Source organism: Pagrus major, chromosome 23, assembly GCF_040436345.1.
Source record: "Pagrus major chromosome 23, Pma_NU_1.0".
NCBI lineage: Eukaryota > Metazoa > Chordata > Actinopteri > Spariformes > Sparidae > Pagrus > Pagrus major.
In genome coordinates this window covers 24,947,846-24,973,115 of record NC_133237.1, presented here as the reverse complement: position 1 = coordinate 24,973,115, position 25,270 = coordinate 24,947,846, and the positions used below count along the sequence as shown (strand labels likewise).

The 25,270-nt window shown below is 42.6% G+C and overlaps 1 protein-coding gene across 3 annotated transcripts in view; it reads right to left on the bottom strand.

Moving 5' to 3' along the window:
* Positions 1–706: 706 nt before the first annotated feature.
* Positions 707–25,270, bottom strand: part of LOC141019331 (BAR/IMD domain-containing adapter protein 2-like) — a 66,972-nt gene continuing 42,408 nt past the window's right edge. Inside the window, exons 6-15 of one of the 3 annotated variants that reach the window (XM_073494215.1) lie at positions 24,617–24,754; positions 17,113–17,265; positions 13,148–13,390; positions 12,384–12,615; positions 11,320–11,521; positions 11,120–11,188; positions 10,566–10,749; positions 10,312–10,349; positions 3,697–3,740; positions 3,124–3,203 (exon numbers count right to left, since the gene is read on the bottom strand). In XM_073494215.1, the coding sequence (XP_073350316.1) occupies positions 3,713–3,740; positions 10,312–10,349; positions 10,566–10,749; positions 11,120–11,188; positions 11,320–11,521; positions 12,384–12,615; positions 13,148–13,390; positions 17,113–17,265; positions 24,617–24,754 (1,287 nt within the window). In that variant the 3' untranslated portion in view covers positions 3,124–3,203; positions 3,697–3,712. Of the gene's footprint in view, positions 3,204–3,696; positions 3,741–6,319; positions 6,932–10,311; positions 10,350–10,565; positions 10,750–11,119; positions 11,189–11,319; positions 11,522–12,383; positions 12,616–13,147; positions 13,391–17,112; positions 17,266–24,616; positions 24,755–25,270 lie in introns of those variants that run through there. The other 2 variants (XM_073494214.1, XM_073494216.1) reach the window with 2 other exon arrangements.

Here is a 25,270-nt window from a genome sequence, read left to right as displayed (position 1 = left end):
TAGAGAGGTGTTTCCACACTATTCAGTCATAAATGTTGAATGTCCGTGTCATCTTCAGTGCATCTTTTTCTACGTCTAGGTATTGTCCATATTCTCATACATAATGTATTACATTTGTGCTGAATGCCCGGGTCTGAGGTGTACAAAAAAAGAAAAAAAGACATTCAAAAGATGACCTATCTCACATATTGTATGAATGTTTTATCAACATGTAGCAGGTAGCTTGACTTGAATTACTACTGCTGTATCGACAGCTCCCTCCCCCTCTCTGTCCTTCTGTAGCTCAAAGTGCCAATTCTGTTTCCTCTCACCTTGCCGCCTTTTTAAGTTCTGCAAGAAGAGAAAACTAGTCGCTAGTATTTTTGTACGATTTGAAAAAAAAAGATGCAATCCTGGATGACAGTCTCTCTCTCTCGCTCTCTCTCAAATTTGCCAAAGAGATATTTCAAAGCCTATTGGCTAAAAAAAAAAAATGGCAGACACCTTAAGGAGAAGGTGAGGCGGGCTGTTCCGTGCACCGGTAGTAACAACATTGCTGTTTCCACCCTCCTCCTTCCCTCTTTCCTCCCCTCACTCATTGCTATTGTACTATCCCAAACAAATAAATCCAAATACTTTTTTCCCTTCTTGTGTCTGTGATATATTTATGATGTCAAAGAAAAGAAAAAAAAAACATACAGACATGAAACAAAACACATAAAAAGTATGACGTTTGTGCCCATTTTCGATTTATTTCGGACATGATAATTTATATGCACTTTCTGTACAGTACAGATATAATACAAACGGGACAAACATGAGATGGAAAGCTATATAAAAGTAAAAAATGCGCTGTGTAGTAAAAGCCTGATCATATCGCTCAGTGTAAAGGACTCATCCGTGGACTCTTGATTTACTGCAGTCTAAGAGGCATTTTAAACTCATTCACACAGCCACACACATTATTGCTTTTCCATCACACACAGTTTCAACTACTATCCCCACACATCAGACTTTAGATAAATGCCTCTGCTGCAAGCTTTCCTCCCAGATGAGTGTGTAATACTGAGAAATGATCATAAGCCATGATAATACTGTACCTTATCTGATAAGCTACCGCTCCCTCAAAGCTAAATATATATATATGTATATATATATATATATTTATAAAAAAGCCCCAATATGTATGCACTTGTTGGCTATCTGGCAGCTTAGATATTACTGACATTTAGAGAGCAGGAAAGAGTAGCAGTTCAAAATATTCTCCTGTTATTTCAGTTGCACTGTACTGGAGCTTGCTAAGCAAAAAAAAAACAAACATATTTTCAGGAATATCAAAAATACAAGTTGAATTGTGATACATATGCCCTCAAACCAGTTTACAACATGATTAGGTCGATGCTGCGTGAAGCACATGTTTAAGGTTGATCCGATCTCGTCTCGTTGCTGTTTTTTCAGAACATCACTGTTGTTGCACCAGGATCATCTGTTCAACTTATGAAACCGTGACGAAGTCTGCGCTGCAACGAGCCGCTGTGGCTGAACAGGAGACCAGAGGTTCCTTCCCTGTTTGTTATTAATAGGTTTAATAGGAAAAGATGCTTTGGGTTAAAAAGAGATCCTTTCACAATTATAACACTCAAAGACCCAAACAGTGGCCGCCGGCTACAAAGAGCTGTTGTTCTAAAATGATGAGTAAGGTTTGAACCACTGATCTTATCCATATGCTCTGAAAAGTAATGTAAAGTGGAGTTTCTCAGCTTTCCAGTGGTGTCAACTTTCTTGCGAGGGCATTCAGGAGCCCAATAGTAAACATGTTCAGCAGCACGATTCGTAAAAGAAACTCATGTAGTTTCTTCCTCTGGGCCGTTAGGCAATGTCACAAAAAGTCAAAAAAAGTTTGCTATGCTTGGACTAATCTACCTTCCCACCCTCTACCAGTAAATGAAATATAGGATACCCCCCCCTTTTTTTCTTTTCAAAACTGACAAACTTATAATAATTGGCTGTAGCTTGCTTAGGAAAATAATTTATATGGAAGTCTAAAACATCCAAATACATCTATAAAAAAAAACCTAAACTTCCTGAGGTTCAGTCTGTTCAAAAAGATTCTGGTAAATTCATCCATTCTCAGGCAAATGCAACACTGGGATTTTAAATGAACCACACTGAAACTTAAAGTTCATCCCGAAATCAAATCATGTATGGCACTTGATGCTGACAGCTAGCACAGGGTAGGAAACAAAATAAATAAAGGAGAGTCAGGCGCCCGCCCAGAACAGTTCCCGGTCTTTGAGGGTTAACAATGTGTTAGAAAGGAAAACTTCTTCTACGTGGGTATTTTCCATCCACAAGTTGCAAAGATACGAAATTACAAAACATGATTGGTCGGTTGCAACGATAACCCTGGAGCAACATGATGTTGTAGGAAACAACACCAACACGGCGATATCAGACCATGCTATGTTTAAAAAAAAACAAGAAAAGTAGAAGGCACAGTTCCCACATTGACAACATGGGTATACTGTATCACCACTAGTAAATATATGTACTATATATCACTTAACAAAAGCAGAATTACAGTTCACTCAACATCTGTCCAGTTCTAGCTATCAGTGGCAGTATCCGATCTACACTCTGTCTTCAGCGCATCACTGTTACATACACTGAAGACAGTTACCGACTGTCTTCTATTCACCCTCAGGCCTCACTTAATAATTAAATAATCCTCAAATGAAATTTACAGTGTTTTTTAAGAAAAGAAAGAGTCCCATAGTAGAAGTGCAGATAAATAATAATGTGACGGCATCACTAGTAAAACCTATTAGCCATACCTTATCCACAACTGGCGGGATCTAAATAACTAATAAAATCTATTGTCACACTCGAACGCTCAGGCTGAGACGTTCGACGACTGTGGAAGCGTTTGCGAAAAAAACATCACGAGGATTAACCGGAAATTCTCCACGGCAAAGAAACTAAACTCTTAGTAGTGTAACATGTTCCTTGAGGTGATTTTATTCCCCCGCTAGTCGCACTTCTGGGCCCTCTTGTGACAACACAACACCGGGCAAACGTGACAATGTTAGCCATTTTTCTTTTCTTCCTTTTCAAGAGGGCCCATTAGTGGACAAAAGGGGGGAACAGCAGGCCGCTAGTAGAAGATGGGTGCAGATCGGTCGTCAATGAAGGTGGGCCGGAGGTAGACCTCCAAGGAACGGTCACTGCGGGGAGAAGGAGGGGTGAGACAGGGAACAGTGACAGTTAGGTTGAACACATGACACACATAAAAAGGAGGTGAACTATGTTAACCACACCCAAAAGAAATCATCCTTCCTTTAAAGTTTTGTTTCTTGCATTAAGCTGAGCAAACAGCTGCAGGGTCTACTGCGAGTTTTTAGCAAGCATGTAGTGAGAAAACTTCAGTATGAATAAAAAGAATAAAAAACAGCTCGCAAGAGGCACACATGCAGGGTTAGTGTCTTCTCTGTATGATATTGTAAAAGGGAAAAAAATGAAATTGTTTTACAACCCGAGGCCTGCTGGACTGACAAATGCTGCCACGTCCACGGAGGCCAAAGGACAGAAAAGACCAGCGACTGATTCCCAGCATCCTACTGCAGCCAGACAGCCAATGACAGCAGAGCGAACCAGGCAGTAAATAGAGAGAAGGTAAAAAAAGTGATTGGCTGGCTGAAAGGCAATGGGGTGACTTACGGAGGTCCTGTTCCCTTCAGAACCGGGACAATTCTGGACCCAAACTGGAAGGTAAAGAGAACCTTTGGGTTTGAATCTCTCAGATCATGCATGGCTCACATTTTTTGTTACAAACACTGCTGGTTAGTCTGGTGCAAGATGAAACACACTGTAAGGTTGATAAATAGAAACTGTCACTGAGATGAGGGATGGAAAAAAGTAACACACTTCATGCTCGACATGCTGTAAACACTGTCCCGTTTAATCCTGTGTGTGATGTTAATGCAACACAATCAACAGGCAGGTGTTCGGACGTCGTGTCTGCTAAAAAATGTGTGTGATATCAAAACTATCACCAGAGTACAACTCAAAACACAAGCCAAAACAACTCACTTAAAATACAACGAGCAGGCAGAGTTCAGATCCACACACACACACACACACACACACATACACACAGACTGAGTCTTTTTTTTTAGTACAGTGACACAGAGAGCGACACAGATGCTATTGGGGGAGGGGGGAAAGATGAAAAGTGTGCATGCTGCTGGAAATGATTCAAACAAGGGTGGAAAGTTTAGAGATAGGGAATTAAAGGGTAACTCCACCAATTTTACACATTAAAAAGTGTGTTCAAGGTCTCGGGGAGTACTTGCGTATGTGAAAAAAGTAGCATGAAACCTTTTGTGGCTCCAGAGGAAGATTGCATTGTGGGTAATGTAGGCACCTGGTTTTGATTTTGATCATTTGTTTATAAACTGTGCACAATGAGTCAAATCAGTGCTGTAAGAGAGTCCACTCTCCACCTCTGCTTTTCAAAATCTGGTACCTACATTACCCACAATGCACTTGCATGAAACTTCCTTTTTCACATATGCAGTAGTACTCCCCCCAGACCTGTAAATACACCTTCATGTGTGAAATTGGCAGGGTTACCCTTTATTTTAACATTTAGGAAAAAAAGAAATAATAATAATTAGTTGAGAGCCGTAACTTTGAAACAAGGAAAGTGTTCAACAAAACTGAAAATGTCATTGTCACTGACAGAACAGATTTCTCTCCAGACCAGACTGTTTATTAATATATAGAGATATGTTTTATTTAGAATACCTTTGTAAAAAGTCACCATACATTCAAGGTCAATTTTCAGTATCACATTTTTCTGGTTTCCCTCCACAGCATGCATAAGATAAACACTTCAACTAATCAGTAGTTTCTCACTGTTTCTGGAAATATTTTCTTCTCTTTTTTTTTCTTTTTTTTTTTTACAAGGACAATAATTTTTTTTTCAAAAGAAAAAAGACCAAAAAACTACATAGCCACTCAGGGAATACAATCATAAATAACACTGAGAGCCGCAAAAGCCGTGGTTGTCATTTAACCTAAAAACTAATTCACAGCTGTCATCGAGGAAACTCAACAGAAGATCAAACCTCCAAACTCACCGTAGCTTCAGAAAAAAGAGACCAAAACTGAAGGTCAAACTGGAGTGAGGCGTTTTATTTTGACAGGGAATTTGGACGGGAAGTTCAGCCCGGGAAAAGACTGCGGGGCTGAAGGTTGCAGTCCAGTCGCCAGAGTAAAATGTTGGCAGTTAACACTTCTGCAAACCACTGATGCACATTTGTACGTGTTGTACGCCTCATACTGACATTTCTACAATACGTGTCACGTTTCACAGTACATGTACATGACCTGACTTTAATATCAGGAGTGTGAGGGAGGTGGTGCTGGAGTTAAACTGGGCCACAAGGCTGCCAGTTACGACTGTTCAAGCCGGCGTTTCGACATTGGTAAGGGTGAAACTACTCGATATTTATAGATATAGGTTTATAGACCGTGGGACATTTTTATTGTGTGGCAACAAAAATTTTTGAGGAGAAGTCGGGACTGAGGATCAACAGATATGATTTCAGGGTGGATATCTATACCGATTATTTGTAATCAAGGAGACTGACAGCTGATTTTTTTGAAAACAATATAGATTTGCGGTTAAAATTAAAGGTGAAAATCGTAGCGTCAAAATTATATTAAGAGAATATAAGAACAATTTACTTAAGTACTTTGTTTACATACAATTTTGACCTACTTTTTTTGAGTATTTCCAATTTTTGCTACTTCAAACGGCCACTCCACGAGATTTATTTGATAACTTTTGTTACTTTGCAGATTCCTTTTGTTCAGTGTTGATTACTGACACGTTACCAGTCAGATAGTGTTTTTTGGGTCCTATTAAAATGCATTACTTCCTCGGTCTGTCTGTAGTCACCACTCAATTTTTCTGCCAACAACACTAATATTGATAAACAAGAAATACTGAATACTGGCCCCAATAATCGGTCTATCCCAACCAAACCAGGTATTTTAAGCCACAATATCATCTTTTACAAACCCTCAGAGTCATTTTTGTGCTTAAACCTAACCAGACCATACGCACGACATTGTCACAACATATAATTGAAAATTTAACATATAGAAACAAAAGACATTGTTATTTTTAAGATATCCGTGGTTTGCAGAAACGTCCATGACCAACATTTATTCTTGCGGTTGGGTTGAAGGGTGGAAAATTTTAATTTGAAAGTTGATATGAAAACATGTTTTTTGCAATGATCATAATACAGTGCAATTTGTTGGACTGACGGAAAACATTTGATATATATATATATTTATGTAGATATATATACTGTATATTCTTGAAGCTCAATTTGAAGATTTGCTTCATTGCACATAAAATATGTGTTAAAAATAGAAAATAAAAGAAGCAAAGTAAGGCAGATATGACACACACCCTCTGGACGGAAAAAATCAAGTCTAGCACTGACACAAGGAAGCACAGCGCGACCTATACGGGATCTCTCAGAACAGGAACATAGTAATCTGCTGCACAGCCTTACTTTGAACAAAGCTTGTTTTTTTGTTTTTTTTGAGCGTGTGTGTGTGTTGGGTGGGATAATACTGGGCCCCACGTGTGCTTATAAAAGGCCATTCAGCCAGTGGCTTTTAGTACAATGACATTGAAGTCTTTTGGCACTTGTACAGTACATGAACATGTCCTTTAGTTCGACAAAATGACACAACCATGTACATGCATGAAAAGACAAGCAGTAGCAAAGGCAGTCTCTTGAGAGAGAGAACAGTCCGTGATGGTGGACTGTGATCAGAGATTATTCAGAGTCCATATCGCTGCATGCCGAGCAGGTAGGCCCCGCTCACGCTCTCTCGCTCAACGCAATCCTCCACCCACCAACCGCTACTGTCCACACCGACACCACCAGCAGCAGCACCCAGGATGGACGGAAGGAGGAAAAGGAGGGACCCGGGGAGGAAGAAGAGGACAGAAAGGAGGGATGAAACTGGCCTCTTCCACTTGGAGAAGGGGTGTGTGTGGAGGCAGAGGAGGAGGAGGAGGTAAGTGGACAGGAGGGGAGGCTAAGAGGAGGAAGGGGAGGAGAGGAAAAGATGGGGGAGGGAGGAAGAGGCCCCTGTGCTATCCGGAGCTGTCTGTGTCTGTCTGTATGTCTGTTCTCACACAGTCGAAATCAATTTGCCATCAGGACTGTCACTGTGGAACAAAGAGAGAAGGAAGCTTGCCAGGTCGGACACACTCAGAGAGAAATGGAGAAAGACAAAGACAGGCACAAGGAGGCACGGTGGAGTTTAGGAGAGGCGTAGGTGGGGTCGGGAAAATCTACGTCACCCACCCCCCACCTACAGCTACAACTCCAAACACACCTGCCGTGATCAGGAAGATTGGACTTCCAATTCCCTCATCAACACTTTTTTTAAAAAAAAATCGTTTGACTTTTAGGATTTTTTTCCGCCCGCGTCGAGCAGCTTCTGGTTTAAATGTTTGTTTTGCTGAGAAGTTTCTGTTGATGAGAAAATCAAGTCATCTCCTTAGCTGGAGGGATGTTAGATTAGTCTGTTGGGGGTGAGTACACCCTGCAGAGGACAGTTGTGTTGTCTCAAAATACTGATACAGAAATAAAAAAACACACATTCAGAGCAGACAAGAGTGTAGAAATGTAAAAAACAGCTTGACTCTGAGGCCCGGGGCCCCCGAGGCTGACAAGCAGTGATGACTGAGATGAAGTCAGCATGATGTCTACCGTCACAACACCACCAGACACCGATACGAGCGCACTCGCCATCACTTTCCCTCTCACACACACACTCTGTCTCTCACACACATTTATATACATGTACACGAGGATGTACTCCCTGATTGGACAGAAACAGGCACAGCATCATTCCTAGCCCTAACCTCACAGAACCCCTGGTGAGTCAGACTTGATAGGATTACAGTGCAAATATACTGGGCCAGGAGCTCTCTGACGGATAAAGTGAGGCGCTGACCCTCCTCCGCTACGCTGCACTCATTACTTTAAAGAGCTATTAACAAAAAAATAAAGCAGGAGCAAAGAGGCAAGGACAAAGAAGACACAGTAAAAGAAACAACATCTCATGAGGCGAGGAATTAAATCTACTGTTTGAGTTAACTATTTTATTCACTACTTCATATTTGTCCTTCTAAAGCTGCAACGAGAAGTCGAAAGAAAATGAGCCGCCGACTATTCTGATAATCGATTAATCGTTTTAGTCCTTGTTCAGGTAAAAATGTCAGAGTCTTTGGGTTTTGGACTGTTGGTTGGACAAAAAGAAGCGATCTGAAGACGGCACTTCGGGGCTCTGGGAAAGTGTGACAAGGATTTTTCAAAATTTTTTGACATCATAAAGACTTAACGATCAATCAGGATAAAAAATCCTCAGGTTACTGATGATGAAAATACTTGATAGTTGCAGATGTTTTACTGCTTTTCCCTGTAAACCATGAACTGCATCTGCATCAAGCCTAATTGCAGGGGATTCAGATCACCTGTGTGCAGGGTGGGGAGACTGACTCCTGATGGAGGAGTGGAAGCAGCTTGGGGTGTTTCCCTCACAGCCAATCAGGGTGTGATGAAGGCTTAAAAGAGGTGGGGAATGGCACCCAGGTGGCTCTGACCCTCAGTCTGAATCTGTCCCTGGCCCATTGAGAACCTCATTCCCTGTAGATTGCCAGCCAGAAACTCAGCTCTGTTTCGGCCCTATTGGGTTTTCTTGGCTGCCCACATCTTTCTAGGGAGGAAACTTTGTTTATTTGGGAACCCCTTAAAACCCAAACCCCCCTATACACCTTCAGTTTACCAATTTATTTCCCTGGGGCTTGTAGGAGGCATTTGTTTGTCGATTTATTGTCAGAGTAGCGGACACTGGGCATCCCCCCTCTAGATTTTCATGTTTCTTGTTTATATTTTTATGTAGGTTGGACCGGCCTGTAAGCAATTTACAGCAGGTACCACCTCAAGCTGATTTAAAGATGGCTCTAAGAAATTATGATTGAATAAACTGAAGAGATCAATGCTTTTTGACATTTTATAGACTACATTTTGTGTACTCAGACATGTGACTCAATCATTTGGTCTCAAGCAAGACCAAAGTCATTTTATCATTTATCATTTTTGGGCAAGTCAAGTCAAATCCATAGTTAAGGTAAATCAAGTCCCAAGTCTGCCCCACCCCCAAATATACTGCAGTATTACCTGCAGTATCCGGTCTTTATGAAAAGAAAAGACACTGTACCAGTACTGTCTAATAATGATATTATTGGCCAAATGTAGCTAACCTGTTCAAAAAAGTATGACAACTTACTAAATTTGGATTATAGTTCTTGATATTCAGACCAAACAAAAAATAATTCAAATTCTTCTCAATCAAGTCATTCGAGTCATCACGTCTCAAGTCAAGTCAGGAGTCCACGTCGATTCTCAAATCATTTATTTTCTGTCAAGTCGAGTCGACGTCACAATGACTTGAGTCCACACATCTGAGTGAACTTCACCATCATGTACGAACACAAAATGATGCAACATGTGCAGACGGGCTTCTGTCAAAATGAGAAGCCGATTCAAGTTCACAGAAGGAAAGAAAAGTTTTTTCCTTGAGCGTCTCAACATTTGTTTAAAAGTTTTGCAGCTATGATCGGCTCCCCTCCGCCAGTTCCTCTGTTACCTGCGTTATAGGCCTGTCATGATTTCGACTAGTTAAATATGAATAATATTACTACTACATGGCCTCGGTGTGCTACATCCCAAAAAAATTATAGTTGTTGTAACACACGTAATACCATATAGGCTTTTAAAAGAAGAATTTAAAAATGTAAATGACAGTTTCAAAGCATAAACTACTGATTTATCACTCAGCCTATTAATGGCAGAGCTGTCGGTGCTTGAAACATGTTTTAATTGAATGAAATGATGGATTAGGAGAACTGCTACATTATGAGACAGTGGTGTACAGCACTTCTTCAGATCTATACCGACTTTATGGAGAAAACATTAAACGTACTAACTTTTTTGAGGACTAAATAGTTTGTCATATTTAATTGGGCCACTGTGGATGTTAAGCAGTTGCCTTGCTGTCTCTTGAGTGTCGGCATGTCGTAACTCGGATGAAGTGCCTTCTATCTAAGGGGATTGGGCTCATATCTTTTTTTTCTGACGAGTCACTACTTCCAAAACTATACAAGTCAAACAGTTCAGATGGCAGCAGCAGTCATAACAGTCATTACTCAGAGGCAATGAAGGCACTTACCTTGTGGCAAAGCGGCCGTCATAATCCTCAATGGCAGGCTGAGAAGACAAAAGAAATGTCTGTTACCTCACGCGAACACTAGGTGGCAGCAGACACTGAATTAAAAGTCTCCTCGTCAGTTGCTGCAGGATTACTCACATCCAATTATGCAACACAAGGCTAAACCAGACGGGGGCCGCAAATTAACAGAGCAAGAGTAACAAGTGTTTAGTGTGTGTAGTTCATGGCTACTACACATGTGAAGTTGTACCTACCTGTGTGCCAAAGCCTGCCATGCTGTAGGGGCGTGGGCGGGTCTGTGCTAGGCTCTGCGCCAGCAGCCGGGCGGTCAGGCCGTAGTCAGGTGTGGGCAGCGATCCGTCGTTCTCCAACAAGTTCCCTGTGCTGCTGCTCTTACCGTGGTGCAGGCTGGGAGGGGAGGGAAACAACGGCCTCAGACTTGGGGGTCAGAAAGTTGATACAGTTTATTAAGGCTGCAACTAGCAATTACTTTCATTGTTTAGGAATTAATAGTTTAATTGTATCGCCTAAAATTGTGAAAAATGCTCATTAAAATTTCCCAGAACCCCAAGTTACATCTTCAAATTGTTGCTTCTGTTGTCAAAACCCCCCCAAAAATCTTCATTTACTGTCATAAATGACAAAGAAAGGAGCAAATCCTGACATTTAAGAAGCTGGAACCAGCAAACGTCTGACATTTTTACTTGAAAAATGACTCAAACAAATAATCGATAATCAAAATAGTCAATTTTCATTTAACTGATTGATCCATTAATCAACAATCATTCAGAAAAAAAGTGCTACTTACTTCACTTTGAGTTTCTCATTGTCGCTCTCAGGCAGCACACGTGTGTAGGAGAACGGGAACCAGCCACGCCTGAGAGAGGAAAACAAAAAAACTTTATTAATTTCCCCCCCACAGTCACTGTACCTACATGTGGGACACATTGATCCAGTCTCACAGGGTGGATTCAGGCAAAAACAGAGTAAAATGAGTGCATTACTCACATCTTGTTCTTCTCGTTCTCCCCATAGTGCCAGCCATCGCGGGCCTCGGGCACTAGCAGGGTGATGACATCTCCCTCGGCGAAGCTGAGCAGGGTGCCGTTGTCGCCCGCGGCATGGGAGAAGATGGCCTGGACACGGGAGCGTCCGTTCTTTTCCAGGCCCGCTGCCATGGAGCTGGACCGGGGCAGGGTCCGTGTCTCTCCTGAGGAATGAAAAGACAATGATGTGAAAAATCATTAAAGCTCTCCTATTATGCAAATGTCAATCAATCCTGAGAGAGTGGCCGAGGGCGGTAACTGTACAGTTGTGACATCACAATGTTACATAAATCCTGACGGCTCTTTTAAAGGCGTCGTTTCTGAATACGGCTGAGTGCATTCCTCTGTAGATCGAGCGTTTTGATACTTTCACAGTATTCATACAGCACTTAGACCTGCTTTATATTCCTGGAGTCTGCACTGCTAACTGAAGGTAACATCTACATCTCCTTAAGCTGCAGCCACGCAGAGTCTCTAAATTTAACAGTTTTTTAAATGCAGTTCGGAACAGCACTTGTAAACATCCATAAATCACCGTCAGATTAACTGATACCGAGGCAAAAGCACCATAACGAATAAGATAGAAGATAAAAATGATCGACTATCTCATGCCGGTATTTCTCATGAATACTGTTTGTAAGCGATTGTATACATGCTCCTGTTTTGTGACACTGAAAAGCAACAGTTCTGGTTCCGTTACCTTTAGACTGAGCCTTTTCTATCTATAGAGGGAGCAGGTCCTCTCGCACGGAGTCCGGCCATGTTGCACCATTTTGTTTCTACAGTAGCCCAGAGCAGACAAACCAAACCCTGACTCTAGAGAGAAGGCCCTTCTCGTTTGTCATATTTTTAGCTAAATCCTAAACACTGATCCGTTAAACTATTTACATGATGTCAAAATGTTCCACAAACACAACTAAAATGATAGAAATGGGTCTGAAGATCAATCAAGTATTCAGCTCGTGTGCGTCCTTGCTGCAGTGCTCCTGTGGCTCATTACATTCCAGCAGCGTTGGGATCTCTTACCCACGGGGTTCTTGTTCTTGGCGGGAGCAGGCCTGCGAACAGGGAGGGTGTTGGAGTAGACATCGCTGACCTGTCTCTGGGGCTGAGCCTGGGGCGGGCCCTGTGCCTGGGTCTGAGGGGATGAAGGCCTGACCTGGGACACGGACATGGTCCCTCCATCCGTCCAGTACTCCTCCCCGTGGACTCCTGTTGTCCCGTTGACCATGGACATACCATCAGGGCCCATCAGCCTCTGAAATAAACAAGCAGATGGGTTTTAATGAACTAAAACTTTACCTCATTAAATGTTTAGAGTCAAAGTGATGATATGTTCTGATTAACATCTGCCGTGTTCACATTAATTCATCTTGATTAAAATAAGACCAAATTATGACTTTGAAGTCCAGTGAGAATTCATTTCAGCCTGCAGCATGAAACGTATACTCTTACTGCTCATTAATGTGAGTGCCAGAGACAAGAGATGTTTCTTTGATTTGCATCTTTATAGAGGGCCAAAGGTAAACGAGCTCACATCGTACCTGCCAACATTTTGGTTTTAAATCAGGAGGTTTTACTACAGAAGTCCTGAGGAGCAGGTGAAAGGTTGTTTTTTTTTTTTTCTGGTGATCCATTTTCTAAGTTTGATCGTTTATGACGTGAGACATAAAACATAATAATAAATAAAAAAACATTTCCACTCAGTTTCACACATGAAAATAAAATGTTTCTCCTAATTTCTCACAGCTTAGTTTTTTGAATAGAAACAGATCACTTCTTAAACTCACCGCTGGGTGTCCGAGGCCACTGCCCATGAAGACAGCCAGCTCTGGGGGCACAGGAAGAGGCTGGGCCCCGGGGATTGGGTCCGAGATGACCAGGTTGGATTTGGAGGAGTGCAGGGGGCTCGTGCCCCCGAGGGCGGCAGAGCCCATCTGCTGGGCCAGGAGCATGGCCCGCTCTGGCAGCTTGTTGGGATCTGAGCAGGCCTGTTGCCACACCGGGATCTTCTGGGTCAGAAGGTCTTTACCCTGGTAGGAGGAAGGAGAGATCAGAGAAGAGAGATATCGATTTTGGCTCCAGCGTGAGAAAAGAATAAAGCTCAGTTAAAGATCCCCTCCAGACATGTTTTAAGATGTGTATAAAACACTGTACTTTGAATAATAATCTCTTTCTGATATGTTTTTTTCCACAAAAATGTTCTTTAATCTTGTCAAAATCTGTAAAAAATTATATCTGCTCATTAAAATAATCTATGACGATGCAGTTATGTGTTATTTCTAGGGCTGAATTAAAATTGGTGTCACAAAATTGGTGTCGCAAACACAGAGGTCCTTGTCCCTGTGCACAGACAGGGACAAGGACCTCTGTGTTTGCGACACCAATGCATTCATGATGCATTCAGGTGCACCTCATAAACTCTGACACCTATAGCTGAATTATTGGACCACGACTGGCTTCCAAACTATTTGTGATGTCACAAATCACATCTCGTATGCCCGCCTCTTTAAAAAATGGATTTCCAGTGAGCACTTTCAGCAGATGAATGTGAAAACAGCCTTCTAGTCTGCACATAAATCATTCTACACAGTGTGGCTCAAACCTTTAACTATAGGAAACACGATGACAGATATGTTTGACTTGAGGGGGACTTTAAGCATTCTCTTCAGCTACACATCCAATTTCCTTATTTAGAGAAAAACATTCAGTTCTCAAAGGTTATCCTTCACTCTGTATCCTTGACCGCTGCCCTTTGCTCAGCTATGATAATGTGCTGCGTGGGTTGTGAGGATGTGGGACAGACGAACATACAACACAAGCTGCCCACTCCAGCATCTCTCAGCCTGTGGACACATCTGTTCTTTGTACAACCGCAGACACAAGAGTTTAATGTACAGACACATCCGTATATGAAGGTACAGTCCATGCACATCGATGCAGAACCGTTTTGTCCCTTTGTCTGTGCTGATTCGCAGCTCTCTCCATCGCTTTCTCTCAAACACACACACTACGAACCCTCTGGGAGAGGGTTCTTCAGTTTGCTGAAGGTGAACTCTTCCCACGCACACCCCCATCCTGATTAATGACTAGACTCCATGTTGAAAAAAGAAGTACACACACACAAACACACACTGTCCTCCTGCAGCCACATCTTCAGGCTGGCAGTTCACGCCCACCAGTAAACCCAGGAGACCGATGTACTCCATTACCCAAGAATATCAAATTCTTGGGTAATGGATAGGCATACATATTGTAGCACACAACACACAACAACAAGCACAAAAAAGCGACTACATCCTGGTTAATAACGCTCCATTACCTCTGATGGTATGATATAGGGGGGAGTCTGTTTGGATTTGAACGTTCTTTGCTTCAAATGTCAACAATGTGAAAATAACAAGCAGGCAGCTATTATGAAATTCTCTGGTGACTGTTGTAAACAATACGGGTGAGAAATAGTTTGCAACTTTTGTCTCGCTCGTTGCACCGAGCCTTTGATTTCAATCCATCTTCCTCTTTGTTTCAGCGTTTTGATGCCTTTTCCTATTAAAGCACTCTCTGAAGCGAACAAGGGAGCCACTTCTCTACACAAAAAAAAAAAAAAGGTGGCCAGATGCCCGAAGGTGCAGTGATGGATTGCAGCTTCAGATGTGCCTGTCAGCTGGGCATTGTCTACAGTCTTAATGAATTTTTAAAATGAAGAGGCCCCTATGAGCGGTCAAAGCTAATGCGACTTTGAATTATACATCCCCTCGTATGCTCTATTCGCTGAACAACGTGTACGGCAGGTGTGTTTCAAATAAAACAGGGATGACAGACGGGGACTAGATGCCTTCGGTCAACACCATAGTGCAAAGGGAATACGTCCCTCCCTTATTGGACGTAATGGACATGATGATGAGCTGAAAGATCAAAATAACAGATAAAATGCTAAGCTCCATTACTCACCGAGGTGCCAGTGCAAACAAATATTTGATGATTGAATAAATTAATACTGACAATATAATGTATTATGTAATATGTCTGTGAATAGCCTTTTATTAAAAGCCACTGAAAACCAATTTTATCAATTATTTTGTTGCTGCATGAGAGAAAACGCACTATGTTGTGCCAAAATTTGAACAGGTTTGCCCATTTCAAATGAGAGATGTCTGTTTTACTGTTGTCCTTTCCTTTCCCACTGATTAAGTGGGCAGGACTCAGTTGGAAAAACATGAAGTAGTGCATTTCTGTGCACCAATTAAAATGTCAGTTGTGTTTTTTTTTTTGCTTGTTTCCATTATTGTCAATCAAATCTAATCAAACTACACCCACACAGTCTTAATTAGGCAGTTTAGCTGATTTTTTTGAGAAGAGAACACAAGGATATAAACACCGATCAGCAACGTTAAAACCACTGGCAAGTGAAGCGAAAAGCATTGATCAACTTATCACGTTTCAATGTTCTGCTGGGAAACCTCGGGTCCTGGCAGTCATGTGGATGACACTTACCGTGCACCAAGTAAAAAACTGTTCAGGAATAGTCAGAGGAACGAGAAAAAGTGTTGACCCGACCTCCAAATTCCCCAGGTCCCAATCCGACTGAGCATCTGTGGGATGTGCTGGAACAAGTCTGATCCGTGGAGGTCCCACAGTGGATCACATTTGGTTCTGACCCGTCGAGGCAATCACACAGGGAGTACTTTGGTGTCAAGCATCAGGGCATTGGTGGTGGATCTCTTGAGTCAGGTTTGGTTGCAAAGTGAGGCCCTCATTGATTGGACTTGTTCCGGCACCTCCCACGGATGCTCACTCGGACTGGGATCTGAGGAATTTGGAGGCGCGGTCGATGCCTTGAACTCTTTTTCATGTGTGCGTTCACATGTGTTCTTGGGCCATTCCTTGACTAGTGTTTGCAGTGTGTCAGGGCTGTTGCCATGAGGGGGTGTACTTGGTCTGCAATGGTGTTTAGGTAGGTGGTGTGTTTTAAACTTGGCATCAACATAAATGTCAGGACCCAGCAGAAGGTTGCCTCGCAGAACATTGCATTGTAACGAGACGATCAATGCTTTTCACTTCACTTGTTAGTCCTTTTTAATGTTGTGGCTGATCAGTGTACAGAAATACTTAAGGTCTGAAACCACGTTGTTTGGGGCTTTTAAAGTGGCAGAATTGATTTATGCCGACTTCACACAACAGGATCCACTCGACAACAGTTTTCTGAGATTGCAAACAAGAATTGCCCCCAGAATAGAGTCAAATCAGCCTTCGCTCTGCGCTTGCAAATTGGTGCCCAATTGTTATGTGTGAACTTTATAAAAGGCACGGTCCACAGGCTCACAAAGAGCTCTCCGATGCCTTTCAGATGCCCAAACGATATCAAGAAAGGCGCAATATCTGGCCGTGTCGAAGATAGGAAAGCTGAAAGAGCACCGGAGAAAACTGGAACATGTGGTTTGGAGACCAGGCAGATTTGTTGGGGTTTCCTCCTGGTGAGAGATGTTGTAATGTGTGTCCACCCTGTTGTTGATCAGTCATGTAGTGTGCAAACCACAATGACTTCAATATTCCTAATTACACGGTTTAATTACACAGTGTACAACGATCTGAGTCATGTAGTGTGACCACAGTGTTAAACGTCTGTCGTTTTGAGAACGTAAACTCTCGACACAAAATCTGTCCTTGTCAATACTAATTCTATGGCATTCACGTATTTCTTTACCCTTTCTTGATATTAAAATCATTTTTATCAGCAGGTGACACTCGGACTCACCTTGCCATGGTAGGCGCTGCTGTTCTTGGCCACGGCACATTGGCGGTCCACCAGGAAGCAGTACCTGCGGCGCTCCTCAGACAAGGCTGTCTTGTATCCCTCAGCGATGAAGGTGTCCAACTCGGTCTGCTTACTGCTGATGGTCTCCACAAACTGATGGGAAACACACAAAGACATATGGACATTCACTAAATGGGGCATTTTGGTTAATATCCACAGATTTGTACAAAAGAATAACGACATCCCAGTGATCTTACATTTGTTTCATGTTCCTAATTATTGCCATTACAGGTTTACGAGACAGTGAGAACAAGATTTGGTTACTGGTGCCCTGCAGATCCTTCATAGCTTAGAAAAACATGTCAAAACCTACTTTTCACATTTTAGTTGGTAAAACGGACAGAAAGGTCTGCCGAGGAAAGTGTCCACGCGAACATGGAAGTGCTTCTTTTAAATAACAACCTGCTTCATATTCACACAATTACACACATTCACACTTAGGCGCTGCTCAGTGCAGAGCCAGTCTTGCGCTACCAATCAACGCACAGCTCCACTGGACCAATTAGGGTCTAAGTGCACCTTGGCGGTAATAGTTGTGTGAGGAAATAGCCTTACTCAGGAACTTTCTCTGGTCAGATTTTCCCTGCCGAGTGCTACCGAGGCGAGGCAATTATAACTGAAGATCCCACGGTGTGGAGGAGGAAGTGCTCACAAAGACCCACTAATCCATTTTATATGTCGGACAATAATAAATAAGAGGCATCTGTAATGTGTGAGTAATAGCAACAGAAAGTGTGTGTGTGTGTGTGTGTGTGTGTGTGTGTGTCTTTGCATTAGCGCTCTAAAAATGGGAAATGTCAGAGGGAAATGTCTCACAAAGTTCACTGACAACACACACGTACATGCACACACACACAAAATGGTCAGTGACTGGTGGGAGAGCTACGGGGAGTCTTATTTTGAAGGGGAAGTGGCATTTAGTGTGAGTTTTTGTGAGTGTATCAGGCACTGTATTTTACAAACAGCAGTTTGCATGACGGTAGCTGAGAGTCTACAATTCTGTAACCACAAAGTAGGTCGACTGTGACCAGTTTCATGGCCTGAGCACTGTAACACCTGCTGATAAATACTGACCTAGAACGAGAGTGGTATATTTACTTGCAGTGATTTGACCTAGACTGAACTTTTCTTTGGGGGTAATGGCTGGTTTGAAGTTTGTTACGGGGGATGATTCTCATATACAATGGGGCCCAAACGTCCACACAGCAAAATACGTGATACTTAACTTGCTTTAATGGTAGCATGCACTCGAGCTGGCATGGACTCCACGTTTGTGCAAAACCTGCTGACTCATTTTATCCCAGCATGATTTTGACAGTGTGCCACAAAGCTTCTTGTGACGTCACAAAATGCTTGGCTTTCTCAGTCTTCAAGTGGCCCCGTAAGTGTTCACTGGGGTGGAGGTCAGGTAACAGTCCGGACTCTTTGGTCTTCAGGGCTTTGAGGTGTGTTTGGGCTCATTATCCTGCTGCAGTATGAATCCTTCTCCACAAAGATGCAAACTAGAGGGTGGAACATGGCTCTGAAGAATGGGGTGGTACCTCCTCTTGGTCAGGTTGGAGTCAGTTCTGTGCAGGTGTCCGACTTACGTACACCCTTCTGTTACTGCCATACATTTTGGATTCAGGACTTCTTTCCAGTCATCCACTGTGAAACTCTGGTATCTCTTAGCCCACCTCAAGCGTTTGTTCTTGTTTCCCCTCCTGAGAAGTGGTTTAGAAACCGCTACTCGTCCTCTGAGACACTACAAGACAGCCTTCTTTTGACAGTACTTTTGCTGATTGGAGTCCTTGTGTTCTTTATCTACCAGCTTCTGTATCCGTGAAGAAGTTGTTTTCTATCTCTCGGCAATCTAGGCTTGATGTATTGATTTTCTGCCTGATTGTTCTTTGCACAAAACTGGATCAGTTGTATCCAAAGTGTTTAAGAGTAACATGTACTGTCTCCTTAGAAACCTTTGGTCTGGTCGTTAACTGATGCTGAGAAAGTTCCTTTTTGCTTAGAATAACATTTTGACTTCTCATTTTCATTTATATTTCCAGGTTCATGTGTCATTCCTATAGACTTTACATGTGGTCTCAGACTTTTGGACCCGACTGTATAATCAGAATCAAACACAGATGGCACGTGCATGGATAATGCATTTTATTCTGAGTGCTTACAATGATACAACTATCATCCTTGTCTGCTGACACATGACTCCAATACCTTTCCTTATTAGGAAATTAGAAAAAGACGAGCACTGCATCAAGTCTGACGTTGATTCTGTTACTCGAGTCATTTCGGTCTCATCCGCAGGTGAGCAGGAATGATCATAATCCATGTTGTTGTTGGTGCTGCAGTGTGATTAATATTTCCTCGACTTCTCACATCATTAGAGTTCATTTAGGAAAGTTTCACTTTAAATTCCACGAAGGCTGCTGAAAAGACTAATGGAGTTTGTTAAGTTGGAGTTCCTCCCTGCAGCCAAATGGAAGTTCCTGTGGTGCCACCACACAGTGCAGATGTATTTCATTTAGTAACCACCAGAGCACACTACTTCCCCACTGCCAACAGCCAAGAGCTTAGCTCATTGTAATTTGAAGTGTTGAGGAGACTTTAGGCTAAATGATACTGAAGTAACTGATCACTAAGATTCTGAGGAATGTCTTTTGGAAGAAATCCACCAACACCATTACACAAATCCACAGAGCCAAGTTTCCGTGCACCTTTAACTCAAACTAAGTGCCTCGAAACAGGTTCAGTTAGCTCAGAGTTTTAGGTTCTGACAGGCACAGTGTTCAGTTAAAGGTCTGAGCGTGGCCTCGAGAAGGTGACGATGCCCCCCTCCTCTTGTCAAATCCGAATGGCCCAATTCTCCAAGCATTCAAAAGGTCACCAAAGTAACCCAAGACAATGAGTGCAGTGGGAAAAGCCCCGGCAGACACCGGCTGCTATTATATCTGAGCGACCTCAGGTTACATCATAGCTGGAATGACTTGTTTTGCAAAAAAAAGCTGATGAATATAAATGAAAGATGCTGCACATCGATGCAGTTCTGCTCCTGTATCGGCTCTGTGCTGCCTCTTACACACTGACATATTCAGGACACAATCCTAATACACCAGCGTGCAACATTGTACAGTTTCCAGTGATGGGAAGTGAAGAGTATAGCAGATTCACACCAAAACAAACCTGTTTACGCTCCTTTTCATTCCTGTAGGGATTCAAAAGCATTTTTCCCTGCACAGTTAAGAGCTGCTGAGGTCTGCTCCTCTGTTCTCTCATCATCAGCACTCTTTGAAATCAGAAGAATTGTACCATAACGCTTCGGGGCACAACAGAGAGCACCTACACCTACAGTACCTGCTTGAATCTGCTGTTTGTCAGGGCTTATCTACCGTACCGCACTTGCATATCACCAACCCCCCTTTCTTCTGCTCATATATGAATCCATAATTCCACGTTGGATTCCCTTTTCCATTTCATGACTCCGTGCTGAAGAGAACCCTGAGCTTATCAAACATCTTGAGATATTAATTCTGAGTCCCGAACTCTCTCTATCTCCGTCTGGGCTCTTATTAACAGCCCTGCACAGTGCAAAGGAGTTTATCTAGATGAAACCCCTATTCTACGATACCTTGGTCCACTCCACTGAACTACATAATGAGCTGATTATCATTTTGGCTAGGGCTCTACCCATTGATGGAGGTGGCTCAGTGTCCGAGGGCAGGAAGAGAACAGTGCGAGGAGGAAAGACAGACAAAGAGACAGACAGAGAAGTGGGAAGAGACGGCAGCAGAGAGTGCATGAGAGGGAGAGAGAGCCATGGAGACGACGATCAATGAAACGCGGCCCGCCATCTGCGTCCGCTGCCAGGCTGCGCTCAGACACACTTTACTTTTTAATGAAAAGAGAGGCAGATAAAAAGGAAAACTTCTCATCTGCTAAAATAACACAGATGTGCTGGAGGAGGACGAGGGGGAGGATGAGTTGAGCTCGCCTTCGCAGCTTTACTTGTACTTTTCTCAACTGCTTCACATTGCCTAGAAGAAACCATCAAACCAAACTCTCAGGGTCGCCAGTCGGACACTATCTCAGCCCTGCTCGGTGGACGGTTGTCATTGTGAAGTGTGGGTCTTGAAGGAGCTCGAGGCTCTCTCCCTCTCTGGTTGTCGTCCTCCCTCAGGCACTCTGGCACAAATGACTTGACTTTTCTCTCACCCACCCACAGTGGCGATACGACCAGGGGAAGTGAGCCGAAAATGAGAAAAGGGAGATTGATTTTCCCTTTTCCCTGCGAACCGACTGTACCTTTTTATGAGTCCGGAGCCTGATGAGCTCGCTCCTCTGCACAGATGGGCCCAACTGATCAGTCATACAGACTCAGCGACAGTGTGGAGTAATGCTACCGCTCTCCATGTGCGATGTGCAATAAGTTTTTAATTGTTGGGCCTTTTGTGCTCTGCTGGTTGTTTGGCTGAAGTCCATCTGTTGCCACTTCTGCTTCGATCCACAGCCAAATGCTGTATTATACTGTATCATCTACTTTTAATGAAATTTGATCGAAACCTTCAGGACTCTGATGATTTAACAGGCATTTGTGATTATCAATCACACCCGTTTGTTTTGATTGTTATTTGGTTCGACTCCAACAAAGATTGAACTGGTGAAACTGAACGGATGGGTTGTTTTCTTTTTATCTCTTGCATTTCTGTAGCGATGGTCTGGGACATCACTCTCCAACTTGTTTATATTGGTGTATATATATAAAGCGACAGGTTGAGGATTGGGGTTACTCTCCTGTCTGGAACCCAACTCTATTTTGTATATTAGGGATTAACTTAATATACGCTCCTACACTACACCCTGTCCTATTCTTCTGCCGTCACCATCTGGCCAAACTTTCAATTAGAACTGATGAAATATGGAAGTCTATTGAGCAGATGGCAAAGACATAACGAGAATACGATCATTTCCTTTCTTCTCGAACCACAATTGGGATAAAATGTCAACATTGCATGCAAGGTATTTTGTAAAAGCCGAGTACATTCATATTCCTCAGGGACTTTTATCGCCCTTGTGGCCTTCTGTGACCCCTCAAAGGAAACTTTAAATAAGCGCCACTGCTCATGAAAATCTAAAGCAGTTTTAGGTAAAAACTGGCCCTATTTCTTCAGTAAATTTAAGAAGACTGAATTCTCGTCCCCAAGTTTTTTTTATGTTGTACTGCAAACCCAACAGAAGCCTTATGATCAGGCAGTCGGGTACGAACATGCAACAACTTGCCATCCTCGACTGACATTCACTGGTTTATTGCACTCAGACACGCCTCCTATCCCGAGCCCTGCTCCATGCAAAACTATAAATATAACCATAAATACAACAGCTCTGACACAGTGGAACGAACTCCATATGACACAGCAGTCACATCAATCCAACACCACAGTACCATCCTCGACAGGAGAGAGCAGATGTGTGTGTGTGTGTGTGTGTGTGTGTGTGTAATTGTGCGACTGTTTCCCTGGACAGAGGAGGTGCTTCTTCTACAATCTGTTCAGCAGGAGGAAAGTTTTCAGACCCGATGAACTCCACAAAATGTTTGTATCCATAAGTGTTGGTAGAATCATGCGTCTGGTCCAGCTCTGCACACTTTTCACAGCAGCACCAACAGGAGCTCAGCAATTACCCTGCAAGCCTCGACCTGTTAGTTTGAGTTTTTTCCTTCCAATCCCCTCCAGGCGGTCTGACTTCCAGCTTCCAGTGAAATCCATCGTGTAGAACAGCTGTCACACTGTCGCCATTTTCTGCTGCGTCATTTTTTTCTCTCAGTTCGACAGCAATAATGGCAGCAGGACTCAATAAATAAATAACTTGTGAACAATGCAGCAGTGAAGGGGGTTTAAAACACAGATGGTGCATCTTTGCAGGTGTTTGTGTGTTGATGTGGAGAAAGAACAATGTCACGATCTTCCCCCCGTGAAGTAGGCGGATGAATGACGGGAAAAGTAATGTGAAATATAATAATTAAGTTTATGTGTAACACTGAAGGTTTCTTAGGGACGAATTAAAAACCGCTTCACCTGAGCTGCTCTGTCGGAGGCAGCTCTGTGATGGAAAATAATCACATGAATGATTTCACCCAAAGTGAACTCTGTTTTGTTCCCTCTCAGTGAATCACATGACTGCTTCAGTGTGATGTGATATAAAATTATCTTGACAGTGTCTGCCGTCTGATTCCCTCAGACTGAAACTGAGCAAAAAGACAGAATATTATATACATAAATGTAATGTAGCAGTTACACAGGCAGCCATGTCATCTAACACCTTCACCAAAATAAAGATATTTTTCATTGTATTATAGTATATGGACAAAGAGTCCAACAGCGTAATATATTTCACATTACTGTTTGAATGGGTACGGTGGCCCTGGGGGTCAAAACAGAACAACATTTCAGAAAAGGTGAGAGAACCCGAGTCCTTGGCGACAGTTCAATGTAATTTCCTGTTTTATTGTGTAATACTCAGCCTCGGTCCTAATTATTTCAAGCATGTTTTCAGGGTCCCACAGAAAATGTAAAGGAAGATAGTTAGCAACATTTCAAATTACTCTGAATACTATGTATGTAGTGTAGTGTAATGTGGATATAACGACTCAGTTGTTAAAGGCAGGTATCAGAAAAGTAGAACAGTCTGGTAAGGTCAGAAAATGACATCACGTCACTGAAATGTAGACTTTAAAACATGAGAAGAAAACACTTGTTATCAAGCGAACCATATAATATCGATATATTGCACCAGTGCCGCTGAAAGCTTTCATTTTGAAATGTCCATGTTCGAGTTACAATGTCCAAATTTGCCGTCTCATCTGCTCCTCGGTGGATGATTGAGTCAGCTATTTTGTGGTGTATGTACAAGCTTTACTCACTCTGTTAAAACCACCATCAAAGCCATGTGTCCAAACACATTGGCTGAAGTAAACGCGTACTCTTTTCCAGTACATCGACCGGTGCTGCTGACTTTTTTTTTTTTTCCTTTTTCACATGTGTGTCTATGTGCCTGCTGTGTGTGTATGTGTGTGTGTTTTAGATGTACAAACGATTGGCAAGGGCACACACTTCATAATCAAACCTCCACTATTTGCCTTCCCACTCAGGGCACCTCGTCGCCACTGCCTCCACCCCCATCCTTGCTGTTTTGTGCTTTTACTTTATGAGGAATAAAGTCATTATTTTGCACCGAGACTCAATCCAACAGTCACCCACATGCAACGCAAAGTCTGCTAAAAACTAACAACAGTGCTACGAACTGGCTAAAGCTTATATTTTAAATTTCTCAGTTTTGTTTTTGTCATTTCTGGCTATTTTATCCCTTCCAGTTCCCAGCGGAGGTCCATTTTGATAGTTATATCAGGCGTTTTCTATTCTAATACAACAACTGATATTGTATCAGCAAAAAGGCTCACCTGCATCTCCTTCTCGCCGTACTTGGAGGGGTTCTTGCTGCCCTGGCTCTTCCTGCGCAGCTTCTTCAGTTCGGCCTGGCACTTCTCCAGACTCTCGCCTTTGCTCTTGTGTTCCAACTGGTATTTCTTCAGGGCAGCCTACGTGGGGCGACAGGCAAGAGCACAGACACTAAATTAGGAACCCCAAATTAAAAAAGAAGGTGGAGAGCAGATGAGTCAACACGACTGTCAAACCTTTCTCTGGGTGCAACTCATTTCACTGCAGTATGATAAAACATCTTGCAGAGCCTTGAAACTTGCTTCACGTCATTTAATTTTTTAGTATTATTTTCGTGTCAAGCTTCGTTTTGGATTGTCTCGAAAAACTCGTTGGTGCGACACAAAGGCTCCGACATCTGAAAGCAATCTCTCTAATTGAAGAAACAAGCCAATTTACATGATTCTCATTCCAATCTTTGCTTATTATTTGTTCTTCCTTATTTGATTTGGCAACAACACAGCTTGTGATTGCATCTCTTTTAAAACATTCACTGTAATTGATCATCCATCTCGAGCAGAACCTCAAGTGGGTTTTTCTTTTGCGACAAGAACACAAATCATGCTGCAGTCTGCAAAGTAAAAAACTAATGTGTCATTTTACAGCCAGTTTATTTT